The following is a 12,446-nucleotide window of genomic DNA, read 5'->3' on the forward strand; positions in this document are numbered from 1 at the left end:
AAATACATATATATAAATATCGTTATATAGTTTTTAGAAACGTAAAGACTACACAGACTTGTCATAATAAAGGACAGTTTTAGTATTTAGTAAAAATTAGCTTATATATATATTTAATGAATAGTTCGTCCTTAATATTGTACAAAGTGCATTCGTTTCGCTATTTAAGTTTAAAGAAATTATATTTCATTCTTATCAGTCATGTTTATATAAGTCGACGTAATGAGACTTTATTCAGTTATAATCGCGTGTTAGTCGTGAGCGTGAAACTCCACACGAATAACATTTTAAATTAATTAAAGTGTATTATGATAATGTTATTTTGGTCTGTGTTTATTTTTTATGCTACCAAGTCTGTGTGCGTCTATACACGTTCATGATAGCTAGACTGTTTCGTTTCAAATCGCCACTACCAAATCCACTGAGGATTTTATATAAACGATAATATGTAATAGTAAGTATTGTTATTTGTTGCTAATGAATTCAATTAGAACTGTATCTAGTGACTGAATATATAACAATATGCGACACCTTAAAATGCACAGCACAAGTCGATGCACAACATATAAGCGGACGTGTTATATGTGCTGTTTGACATGTTGGGGACGTTACGCAACTAATGCATTGGCATTCAACAAAACGCTGCGTGAGCTTATTTAGTTTATATTATACAGAATCTCACGATCTTTTTATTATTGACAAAAATATTATAAGTGAGTGTTTTTTTATATGGATTAGTTAGAATGTTTTTAAGTTTGTGTCTGAGGAATGCTCCAATACTTACTATCCCTTTCTGTTTTGTCTGTTAATATCAGCTCCCTTCTGTACAGCGATTCCCGCTATTTCAATCATTTGATCCATTGTCTCTTGATCGCACGAGCTGTTTGTGAGTGACGCTATGAGATGCAACACAGTATCACCTTCCTCCCTATAAATTATAAGAATAAATTATAAATTAAATGCAAACTTACAAGGCTAAATTTAATATTCAATTTTTTTTTTCTTCGATTACGTCAATAAAATACATAAAAATTCAAATTAGTTACCATTTCCTTAACTATAATTATGCAAAACAAACTCCGTAACCTCTAAACTTATTGTGCGTTATATTAACAAGTTATATCGAGTCGAAATAATATTATTATGTACATTTAAAATGAGGTGAATTATCAAAAATTTGTATTCAAACAAACAGGAAACTAAATAGGATAATCTTTCCGTATACTAATTAGTGAATTCGGATTTTCAGCTTGATGAAACCTAATAAATACATAAGGTATCAAGTCCGTAAGGGGGACAGGGACAGGACTTCTCCTGAAGTTGTACAACCTTTGTAATCTTGTTTTACAGATATTCGAGCCATGAAAATAAAATAATAGGCTATGTAGTAGTCACTTCGTAATCAAATGAGAATCGCTCTCATGTAAGCACGATGTCTCTGGCGCCAATAATATATATATGTATATGTGTGTGTGTGTGTGTGTGTGTGTATATCCAGTTAATCGAACTGCACTAACTTAATTTGTACGTGCATCTAATATCAGTCAGAGTGAATTATTATCGATACGATGACTTATCACAGAGGTCCTATGAGTCATGAGATCTTATTAAGAAGGTCCACAAAGATCAGTTTCATTATTGACACAACTTCTACAGAGGCTCGTTATTTAATGTAGTAGTTACATTGAAATCAATTCTCTGCAATAATATTATTATTTAAGTATTTATAACACCTCTGACACCAGTTGTTCTGTGTTCTTGTACTTCTTTTATTTTGAGCTAAGCATAAGCTAAGTATCCACCTGTTATATATAACTTACTTAGTAGTCAGACTGGGATCAGCTCCATTATCAATTAGAAACTTGGCGGAGAATGAGTCTCTGGCGTCAACTGCTCTGTGTAAGAGCGTCCTGCCACGAGGGCCGCGGGCATCAGCGTCCGCACAATGTTGTAGCAGAGTTGTGGCTATTGAAGAACTACGGCCACGAAGTGCCAATTCCAATGGCAGCTCACCACGAGAGGACATCGCGTTCACAATGTCTGTTAACTGTAACATAAAAATAAAACATTTTTAAACTTCCGCTTATATAAAATATGTTAAGCGTCGCGCTTAATTTGCACACATAATTGTGTACACAATAAAGGATCTACATAATGTCACGTAATCTGTCTCATAACCCAAGCCTATACATGAACGATTAAAATTATTGTATATAAATTATCTTAGTTTTTTGCTGGTAGCTAGAAACGTACACTTCACGGTAGCCCGGCGGTTACTTAATCATGACGGAAACAATGAGGTAACGGAAGTGGAACAGTTCATCATTAGTTATTACAGATGCGTATTCACCAGAAGTACGCAATTAGTTAACAATGCATCAACAGCTGTATCAATGGCTTCAGAAGCGGCCTCGCTATGGACGCGACTACCACGTACGATCTTCGTCATGAATTACAAACGAATACTTTCACGATTACACAACAATATGTGACAATTTTATGCTTTATATATATATACATATATTTGTATGTGAAATAATCATAATTGTTAATAGATCACTATTTTTATTAGGATGCTAGTCAATTGACAAATCGTTGCTCGCTTGTTATGAGAGGGTTGTGTTCATGTTAACAAAGTTCAACGCTTTTTGAATTGACCCACAGGACTTGTCATGTGACAATTATTCTGTATTATTTTTATTAAATTATTATAAAATTTATAATAGAAATCGAAATTATCATCTAACTGGATGTTTATACTCATTCGCATATAAATTAAAATATTACAGCGATATCAACATAAGTCTGTGATATTGTAATAAAACATTTTTCTGCATTACGATATTGAAGCAGGTAACCGATTATAAAATACTACTGTAAGAGGTATAATTTATTAAATTGTAAAGTATAAAATCTGTATTTCCACTGTATGCATCGTTACTAGAAACGATATCTTCCTGTTATTATCTTAATACGCTTCCACTTACGTCTAGTCATTAGTTTTATTGAACAACCTAACTATCTTAAATACAGTCAAGATTTTTATCAAAGGCCATCAGCGGAGGAGATATGTCTCTTAGTCTCAGAAAAAAACCGCTGTGAGGCTCGCATTTCACTATATCAAGGTATCCAACAAAGGTTGTTATACTTTCATTTCCGAAGGTCATATAAAAAGTTATCAATACAGAAGGATACACAACCTGTTTTTATTAAAAAAATAACTGGTTTGTCCCACACACTGGTTCGTTTTCCATTTTTGGGGTCTCGGACGAATTTTAGTTAGATGTATTTGTATAATTCGCGCAACGTTCGAGTAATTTGTTCTTGGTACGGTCAAGTACACCGGCGTTACGTATAATGACGCTTAGACAGCGGGTTGCAATCTTGGCCAGCATTCAGTAATGTCTTTGCTATTGGACGTGCCTCGCGCCTGTCTCGTACAACGTTAGAATCACATCGATAAAAACACATGTTAAAATGTTTTAAGAGACTTCCAAAATTCACGGTAAGGATTCGTTGTTGACAATTTATATATTTTTTTATTTTACTGTAATCGTATTTGCCTGTGTGTAATATATGTATTTTTATTTGAATTGTTCGGAAATAGCGGAGTTTCATTTATAAGTGGAGTTACGATAGATAGTGGTATGTTATAATACAAAATATATTATAATTTAAATTATTTAACTGTCGGTGTTTGTCGCGATCACAAATTATTATGATTATTATGACGTCATTTATATGATTATATGTGTGTGGGTGATGTGTTGATATTAAATACGATAAGAATATGTTCGTAATAATATAAACGTATAAGAAAAACTGTTAAGCAGTCATGTATAAAAATATCTTAATGAAATTACCCTCCATCTTCATGAGTTATATATATTGAACGCTTTTATTTAATTTGTTTATATTTAATTAAAACTATTCGTCTCGCTAGCGCGGCTAAATGCAACTCGATATTTACATATGATTCTGTGTTTATTTTGTGTTAATTTCTTAAAAATCATTTAATAATTTATTTTTTTACATGTACAAAACCTAACAAATATACATAAATAAGATTTTTTTATTGAGATTTTAACGAAAAAGTCTAGATATTTCGAAACAGATAATAAACTAGAGAATATCTCACCTTCCTCTCTAGTCAACATTAACGACTATTAGTACATAGATCATGTCCCTCATAAACCGAGCCACAAATGCCGAGCTTATGATGTACATATTAGTTAATTTATAACTATCGAAATACTTGCCGTTTCACATTATTATATAAGGTTCTGTTAGAATTTCTTTAAATTCATATTAGCACAAGCGTTTTTGTAACTATAAAATGACATCATGTTCTTTGAATACGTCTCTAGCTTGCCTAGGTTAAGGTTAGTGTTTACTGCCGAGCATGTGACTTAATCACGATTTAAGGGAAGCAAACAAAGTCGCAGTAAACTACATAATTTTTTTATAAATTCCGCAATACAATTAGTTAAATGTTTTGCGAACTGAAATCCCCGAGGGTCAACAACAAACTCGTGTTCACAACGACCTTTTGTAACAATTTATTATTTCATTCAAATAAGAATAATTTGAGTAAAAATATGTTTGATATATTAAAAAAATATGAATAACAAAATTGCTACGTAAATTCGTTTTACTTCGATATGATTTTACCAAAGCCTTCGCAAGCGTTAATGATTCGTTATATGTAATCTACACACGTATATTGTATTTCAATGCTGCTCTAATTGTTTTATGACTAAGTGTGCGAGAATGAAAATGGTTAATGATTTAAAATTTATACTCGACGTACACCCATTATTTATGTGAAGATAATTCTACTATAATAATTATTCTAATAAGTATTTATTATACATAAAGTGATCCGCTATCTAGGAGTAATTGTAATCTACGCTTTAAGTTAATCTGAGCGTGTAAATAACAATTAGTTTTGTGATGTTAAAATTTATTTATTTAAACCATCCTACGTCTAAAAAGACTAAGTCAATTTTATTATTTGTGTGTTCTGTTTAATTTACCATCAAGATGTAAATTTTGCTAAAAGCTTTCTAAAATATAATTTCTTTGAACATAACAATATATGTTTCCACGTTAATTAATTATAATTACAAGTAAACGTAAAACAACAACATGAAAATAATTCAAAAGCAAATAAAGAACTTGCGCAAAATTTTAGATCTTTGTCTTGGAGAGATTTCGTAATCGTTTTAGCCTACTTTCTGTTAATTTGTCAAACGTCCCGACGTTAAGACCTTATAACAAAGAAAAAAAGACGTTTTAGTTTCGATTGTGCCTTTAGATATCGTAGCGTATTAGTAACCGTCAAACACATAAGAAAGTTGATGGTATTTCAATTGTCGTGAGTAAGAATCTTTGTTGCAACTTCTAGACCAAGAGGAATAGAAGGCGACATATGAATGGCCTTAAGGCAGTGGACATAAAAACGATTTGAGGGATTTGAAAATTTTTATAATATTATTCCTAAGCAAAACAAGATGTACACCGATATACATACATGGTTTCAGTTTTACAATGTTATTTATTTAAACCCGTTCTGTACGCCTCCGACCTCAGTTAATCCACAATTTTGAAACCTCTAATTGAAGCCAGGTTTTGTATTGCAGTATAACATCGTATAGGAATTAACAGTACTGAAATACGTTATAGGAATCATTTGTTTAAATATGATGTGTGGCAAATTATTGATATAGAGCCTGAGAGTCAAAAACATTGAAGATTATAGATATAAAAATAAATACATACACCTTTCATGAAACGTCTGTACTATTGGAATAGCTAAATAATTAAAAATTACAGACTTTACCACCATTATGTTAGTATGTGGTTATATATCCCTGACTATAATAAGTATAAGTAAGTAGTAAATTTTATGTCCGTTTGAAGTCTTATAGAGGTAAAAAGCAGCCTAGTGGCCGCGTACGGTGTCGCAACCGTGTCGAAACCTTGAAAACTGGCTCAACGTTAACTATTTGTGTTAAAATTGTATTTGTATTCATATTTGTTATGTTAACGCTGGCCATAAATAATTTTAGCATAGGTTTATTATTTTTTTTATATAAACACTGCAAATATACATATGTATACTTAAATATATATATATATATATATATATATATATATATATATATATATATTTATTAACAGATATTAAAATATTAACTAAACTTAAGAAATAAAACTTAAACTTTTCGTCGTTTGCACGGGACGATCTGAGAAACTGGATTTTTTTAAATATGGAAGCTAGGTTTACGAGGAAGTTAATGGACGATAAAGTACTCAAAGAATCATAAAATTTAATATTGATGTATTTAAAATGAATGCATAAAAGTTATTAAGAAATTTAACATTTACTTTATAGTAAAAAGAAATAAGAAATCGTAATGTGCGTTTTTTGTGTTTAAAAAGACTATTTAACAAGCGTCACTTCAGATATAGTACTCGAATATATATATATATATATATATATATATATATATATATATATATAATGAATTCCCATAAGAACCAAATTAACTATAATGTATACTTTATTCACAGTCTACTGTAAATGAGATCTCCAAAATACTAGTCAATGGACAAGGAAAGCAGTTGATTCAATGGTAAACTATTACGCAAAGATAAATTGGGCCGAACATAAAATCACCAGCAGCTATGGAGCAATATCTGTTGGCCGTAGCAACTATCACATCGTTTATATCAACAGGTATAATATACTTAATTATTATTATTATTACATTAAGAATATTCAAAGTTCATGAAAAGCAAAGAAACCTTTCGTCCGAGATCCAAACTTGTAGAAAACTTACTTATGTCTAAGTAATAAAGATCAAAATCGGTTTAGAAAAGTCACAGCCATGATAAATTTGCAAATTAGGTTTGTTTAGTCTTCATTATAACACCAATTAATTATTCGACCGTAAACGATCGTGCGTAAAATATAACAATATTATGTTTCCCGCTTCATTATACATACCTACTCGTAATTGAAATCCTTTTACTTAATGTAAGTTATTAGACAATCAATTTTGAATATGCAACATGTTACATACCAAGAGGATGTTATGTTACAAGAACATGTTTATTTTGAAATGAAATAAAACAAAACTATTAAAATTCAGTGCTTTTTTTTATAATTTATGAATCATCAGTCATATGAAGTGTAATCTATTTTTAAATTATAATTTCAAATCTCTTTGAATTATAATATAATATTCAACTTCGAGGCATGTGGCATGCTATGACTCATTGTTGCTTGGATCTGGTTGTTATATATTTATTTATTGTACAAAATACTGGCGTCAGCGCGCACGATTTATTATTACCACCTCAGAGTTACATCAAATAACATACATAAAAAGTATTATACGGTAAAAATCTTATTTTTTTCTCTATATTTCTCTAACTTTGGTTTCGTATTAATTCACTTGGAGCATTTAAACTATAGTTCAATAATTTGTTTGTCTGACAACACCGCTAAATAAATCATATAATATCAACGAGAAAAGGGTGATGGGAGCTGCCACAGCGATCAGTCTATAACCAGGTGTAGGATCCTTGAAGTCATAGCAGAGACTGTTGTAAGTAGCTCCTGTTTCTGTACACATGGATCCTGGTTCGCCTGCTTCGTACATAGATTCGCCAGTATCACATTTTGATTCGCTATTATCAATGAACATAAACTTAGATACCAAACGAGCGATCAAACTTTGCGTTCCGTTTTGTTTCCTACCGAGGTGCTTCCGCACCCAGCCCTCCTCATATATTTTGGTCAAACTGTCCACCCCCCAGGTTGGTTGGTGTTTTTTAGTTATTTGGTTACTGCTGTCCAATTTTTTTGTATCCGGAAAAAATGTTTTTGGAATTTTGATAATACGGTTCCATTTGATTCCCAGTTTCGACAAAAAATTTAAATCTGTTACGTTTTCATTACTTCGGAATTGGGGTAAATCATTATGCTCTATAATACCACAGTATAGTTGTGTTTCTATTATAAACGGAGCGCCTGGAGAAAAATTACAAACAATTCTGACATCGCCATTAGATCTTATGCCATAGGCACACCCTAGTTTCGCAGTTTTAGCCCAAAGCAATTGAACAGTGTTAAAATTTAATACTGTTGTATGACCACAACTGACATCTACTGGAGTTAAATTCTCTCCGGCACTGGAGAACCAAACGTGGAGACAGCCAATGACAGGATCAATAAAACATTCATGAAGCGGTGTGCTGTTAAAAGATAAATATTTTTGATTATTTAAAGTTACACTAATTAATTGAAACAAATGTGATTCAAACCATTTTTGGGCCGTTTTGAAGTATTTCAAACAGCAGAATTTTGAGTATTTGGTACATTCAAGTTGCGTAACTGAGTTTCCATCAAGGGCTGAACACGGGGCGGTTCCCGGCAAGCATTGTCGTAGCCATGCTTGAGAAATCTTTTGAAGATCATAATCATATATTATTTGTTTCATGTTAGCAGCGGTAGGAAGATGTGCATATGTTATACTTAATCCGTTGGCAATACGATTACGCATGGTATTTATGGTATTGATAATGTTACTTTGATCCAGAATATTTGGCGTTTTTACTGTATATCCATTATCGCAAACATGTGATATATCTTGATTTGGGAACAGACAAAGTGTATGGTCACCAAAACATGGCTGAACTCCGCACCATTTATTTACGAAATGCGAGATCGGTGCATCCGTTACTTTGAACTTTGGTCGCGCCTCAACCCAAGGATCGAATACATTTTTAAGTTCTCCGTTGTATGTTAGAAACACCTTAGATTTATCTTTTCTTTCTCCTAATTCACCATAAACGAGGGGTAATTCCCAGCATGGCAGATCTTGAGGAACATACCATATATTGGTAAAATTCCTTTTATTTTTTCCGTGCAGAAGATCTTTGTCGGCTGCTGGTTCTAGATTATAAAATATTCCATAAGATAAGGCATCTGTTTTGTAACTATCTTTTATTTTACTCTTATTATGAACCCATTTATCAGGATTATCTTCGTAACGCAAAATATGAGGTTCATTTACTTTTTGGTCAGCGTAATCGTCATGAGTTAATAAATCCAACTTTAGAATAATTTTTGGGTCTGGCGCTTGGGTGTTTACAGAAGGATCACGAGTAACATAGTCTGGTGCGAAATTCAAAGTTGGTATTGAAGTACTTGTTGGTGGTTTTTTTCGTGGCTTTTTGTCTAATTGAAAAGAAATTATAACCTTGTCGTCAACGTCATCATCACAATCTGTAGAACAGTCAGTTATATCGACGGTTTTATTAGAAGCACCCATCATTGTTCGTCTTAAATCAGACTTGTTGTACGTTATATCCTGTGGTTTTTCATTCTTTGAATCATCACCAACATAATAATCAACAGATATGGCATGCGTTTCAAATTTTAAAAAACATAGCAGTATAATATACATTTTACTAGGCATCATTGTGATTATTAATGATGTCATGGCCGTAAGGATTTAAATGAAATAACAATTTGATAATTTAGGTTTCGAATTTTGAACATCAAATATAAAATATGGACTTAATGACATAGAATTAACGTATTTTTAATTGTAACACAGATTTATTCAATTCAAAGATCATTAGAGAGAATTCTCTGAGAGCGTTCAAATACAAACGAATGCGCAATACAAATTAGTGTGGGCGTATGAAATGTATGACTCACTATGGACAAACAATGAACGTTGTCATTGGCGTTCAATTCATTTTTTAAATGTCAAGGAATTTTTTATAGATGTTGTATTATCCTATTAATTATAGATATTTAAAGTAGTAGATGGACAAATCAAACATATTTTTTTTTTATATATCCAATTTAGAGAACTTTAAGGCTGCTACCAAATGATAGAATGCAAATATTTTTTTGATGACATACAGTGGCTTCTGTCAACATCAAAAGCGTTACATAAACATATCGTTACGTATATTTACAGTGTCATCGCTGCAGTGCTACCAATGTCTAATCAACCCTCCACCTGGTCAATACTATAACACGACCAAACGGTTGTGCAGTCACTTTGACCATTCAGATACATTTGTCGTGGAATGTCCCTTTTCTACAATGTGTATGAAGCAGGAATTCTATCTGGACATTCAAAATGGAGGTAATATTAGAAATAAAGCAGCGTCCTCATAATATATGAACACATAAGACAAGAAACTCCTAAATTTACTATAGAGCTTTATCACTTTGAAAAGATATTTGGGATGATAAGTAGAATATCTATTATTTCAGAAAATGAATGAATGCCTCACATAAGCAAACACATACAGATACTCTCACATTAATAATATTAGTAACATAATTTTGTAATAATTACACTTTTTTTTATTTTTTAAGATTATCGTTGACATGGCAACAAACATCTTCAATCATTAATATGTTACCGTACTCCATAATATTTAATCAGTTTCGTATTGAGTCACATTTTGTTTTCCATTTTACCAATTTTCAAGTTGTTAATAGAAGACGATTACAAAAACTATAGGTATCTCAAATTTCTGCTCTTCCCAAAAACACCTAATCATTACAAAAATTTAATAGCGATAACTAAACTATTTTTTCAGTTCGAATATCAGCAGTCCTGCGTGATTGTGCACCTCAAAAGCACGCATATCACGACATCGAGAACGGCAGGTGGTTCCCAAAGACCGAGGTTCTGGAACCTTACAACGAGGGATGCACAGATATTGACAATGACAAAGGAGAGAGAACAACTCCCACGAGGTATAATATAAAAAATTTTTACTGTAGAAATCTAGAGATAGCAAGAAGTCGCTAGAAAAATGGGAAATTTGTTTAAATGGGAAATAATATTTTTAAATTTAATATATTCAAAGAAACGCAATCATAAATTTCGATATATTCAAATGTAATACGACCTATCAAAGGACTTATGTAACATGAAAAAAATATAAAAACTATAGCCTCGTCAATGTTGCTTTAAAGTAACCTTCACACGGCAATAAGTTTAATCAAGGTCGATCGATTGTAAAACAAGAATTATTATTTATCATACGTAAAAAGTTTTCTAATCGAACTTGTATACGTAATAGATACTTTTTAGATTATGCTTTTGTAATTTGATCATCATTCAAATATGATTATGAGAACATCTCACTTAATATTATATACATTTGAAATCTAATATGTAGTATTGTTTAAAGAAAATACCGAAAATGAAATCTGTTTTAGGTAACACACGCTTTAAAACTGAATCACAAATAACACTAAAGAGTGACAAACTTGCGTTATTTCATACTTCCATCCGTATTAAGGACTATAACGTGCTCGTTTTATTTTTTAATGTTTACTGATATTTGTAATTTTTTCGAAAAGCTAATTCCAAAATATTAAATAAGACCTTCTTTCGCAGTTTCTGCTACTGCAGAGAGAATCTGTGCAACACATCACCGAATACCAGCCAAGAAGGCTACACGGACATTATGGGCGTCATAATGGTGTTCAATTTGATGAAATTCATAAACAGTCTCAGATAGTGAACAGTGACGTGTGGCATATAAAAATATGAGGACTATAGATATCAAACGTCTATGAATGTGAGCTGAAGATGTTAAACGTACATGAGTAATCAGTATGGAGAAAACTTTAGTCAAATAGTATACCTGTGTGTATTTTAAAGTGTGTAATATATTTCACAAATAAAAACTGTTGCTTCATCTATTAAAATAAATCACATATTTTTTTTTATATATTAAAATACAATCTAGTAACAAAGTGTGTATTGTAACTGGATTGGTATCGTTTGGAGTTATTTTCAATATTAATAAACGTGTATACATCATTATATAATTCTTTTTATACAAGAATAACTATAACATAAAATTTTTCCATCAGAAAGCAGACGTTTTCTCTGTTATTTTAAGAAGAATAATTTCTTGACTACAGTATCCTACTTTTTACCACTATTGTACTGTTTCTCCAATAAAAATTTAGTATTGATAATAAAAAAAATAACCAGTAAAATGAAAAAAAAAATCGTTAGCCATATTTTAAGTGTCTATGTGATATTTTTGTTACCGTATAGCTTATCAAATTTCTAATATAAGTAAACAAAGTCAATGATTTGAATTGTATAATTTATTATATCTACACTTGTACACGATCGTTTAAGGTACACGCTTTTTTATGATTGTAAATAAATGTTACTGATGTATTATGTATGCTGTTTATTTATTGTTAACTGTTTCTTTGGATGAAAACTTTATGTTATAAGACATTGAATAATTCGCTGTAGACTACCAACCAAGTAGGATTAAGCATAAATATAATTAATTATGTACTATTAATGTTTTCTTCTTTTTTTATATGCGTGCATTGAACTTAAAATAAATGCGTTTCTCTATGGTATTTT

At 31.2% G+C, this 12,446-nt stretch overlaps 3 protein-coding genes across 5 annotated transcripts in view; 1 reads left to right on the forward strand and 2 right to left on the reverse strand.

Moving 5' to 3' along the window:
* LOC116777276 (rabankyrin-5) overlaps window positions 1-12,446 on the reverse strand; it is a 40,791-nt gene that overhangs the window by 15,637 nt on the left and 12,708 nt on the right. For both annotated transcript variants that reach the window (XM_032670732.2, XM_061526066.1), the window contains 2 exons: window positions 1,821-2,047; window positions 785-928 (listed from right to left, as the gene is read on the reverse strand). In XM_032670732.2, the coding sequence (XP_032526623.2) occupies window positions 785-928; window positions 1,821-2,047 (371 nt within the window). The remainder of the gene's footprint in view (window positions 1-784; window positions 929-1,820; window positions 2,048-12,446) is intronic.
* Window positions 433-12,251, forward strand: LOC116777279 (uncharacterized). 2 transcript variants are annotated; one of them, XM_061526071.1, is made up of 5 exons: window positions 433-454; window positions 6,577-6,742; window positions 10,005-10,175; window positions 10,639-10,798; window positions 11,448-12,251. In XM_061526071.1, the coding sequence occupies exons 2-5, from the start codon at window positions 6,691-6,693 to the stop codon at window positions 11,569-11,571; spliced, it is 507 nt and encodes a 168-aa protein (XP_061382055.1). In that variant the 5' UTR covers window positions 433-454; window positions 6,577-6,690; the 3' UTR covers window positions 11,572-12,251. The 2 variants fall into 2 exon arrangements, with proteins under 2 accessions (XP_061382055.1, XP_032526627.1); XM_032670736.2 differs by lacking the exon at window positions 433-454 and adding an exon at window positions 3,345-3,505.
* Window positions 7,174-9,530, reverse strand: LOC133319906 (uncharacterized). The gene is made up of 2 exons (XM_061526070.1): window positions 8,335-9,530; window positions 7,174-8,265 (listed from the first exon to the last, which is right to left on the reverse strand). The coding sequence occupies exons 1-2, from the start codon at window positions 9,513-9,515 to the stop codon at window positions 7,485-7,487; spliced, it is 1,962 nt and encodes a 653-aa protein (XP_061382054.1). The 5' UTR covers window positions 9,516-9,530; the 3' UTR covers window positions 7,174-7,484.

This window comes from Danaus plexippus, chromosome Z, assembly GCF_018135715.1.
Source record: "Danaus plexippus chromosome Z, MEX_DaPlex, whole genome shotgun sequence".
Classification (NCBI taxonomy): domain Eukaryota; kingdom Metazoa; phylum Arthropoda; class Insecta; order Lepidoptera; family Nymphalidae; genus Danaus; species Danaus plexippus.

Excerpts from the sequence above, each read along its gene's own strand:
- LOC116777279 (XM_061526071.1), top strand. The coding sequence starts at position 6,691 with ATGGAGCAATATCTGTTGGCCGTAGCAACTATCACATCGTTTATATCA. Across the intron at positions 10,176-10,638 it reads TCTGGACATTCAAAATGGAG|TTCGAATATCAGCAGTCCTG; the intron begins GTAATATTAGAA and ends CTATTTTTTCAG. Across the intron at positions 10,799-11,447 it reads GAGAGAACAACTCCCACGAG|TTTCTGCTACTGCAGAGAGA; the intron begins GTATAATATAAA and ends CTTCTTTCGCAG.
- LOC133319906 (XM_061526070.1), bottom strand. The coding sequence starts at position 9,515 with ATGACATCATTAATAATCACAATGATGCCTAGTAAAATGTATATTATA. Across the intron at positions 8,266-8,334 it reads TTCAAAACGGCCCAAAAATG|CACACCGCTTCATGAATGTT; the intron begins GTTTGAATCACA and ends ATCTTTTAACAG.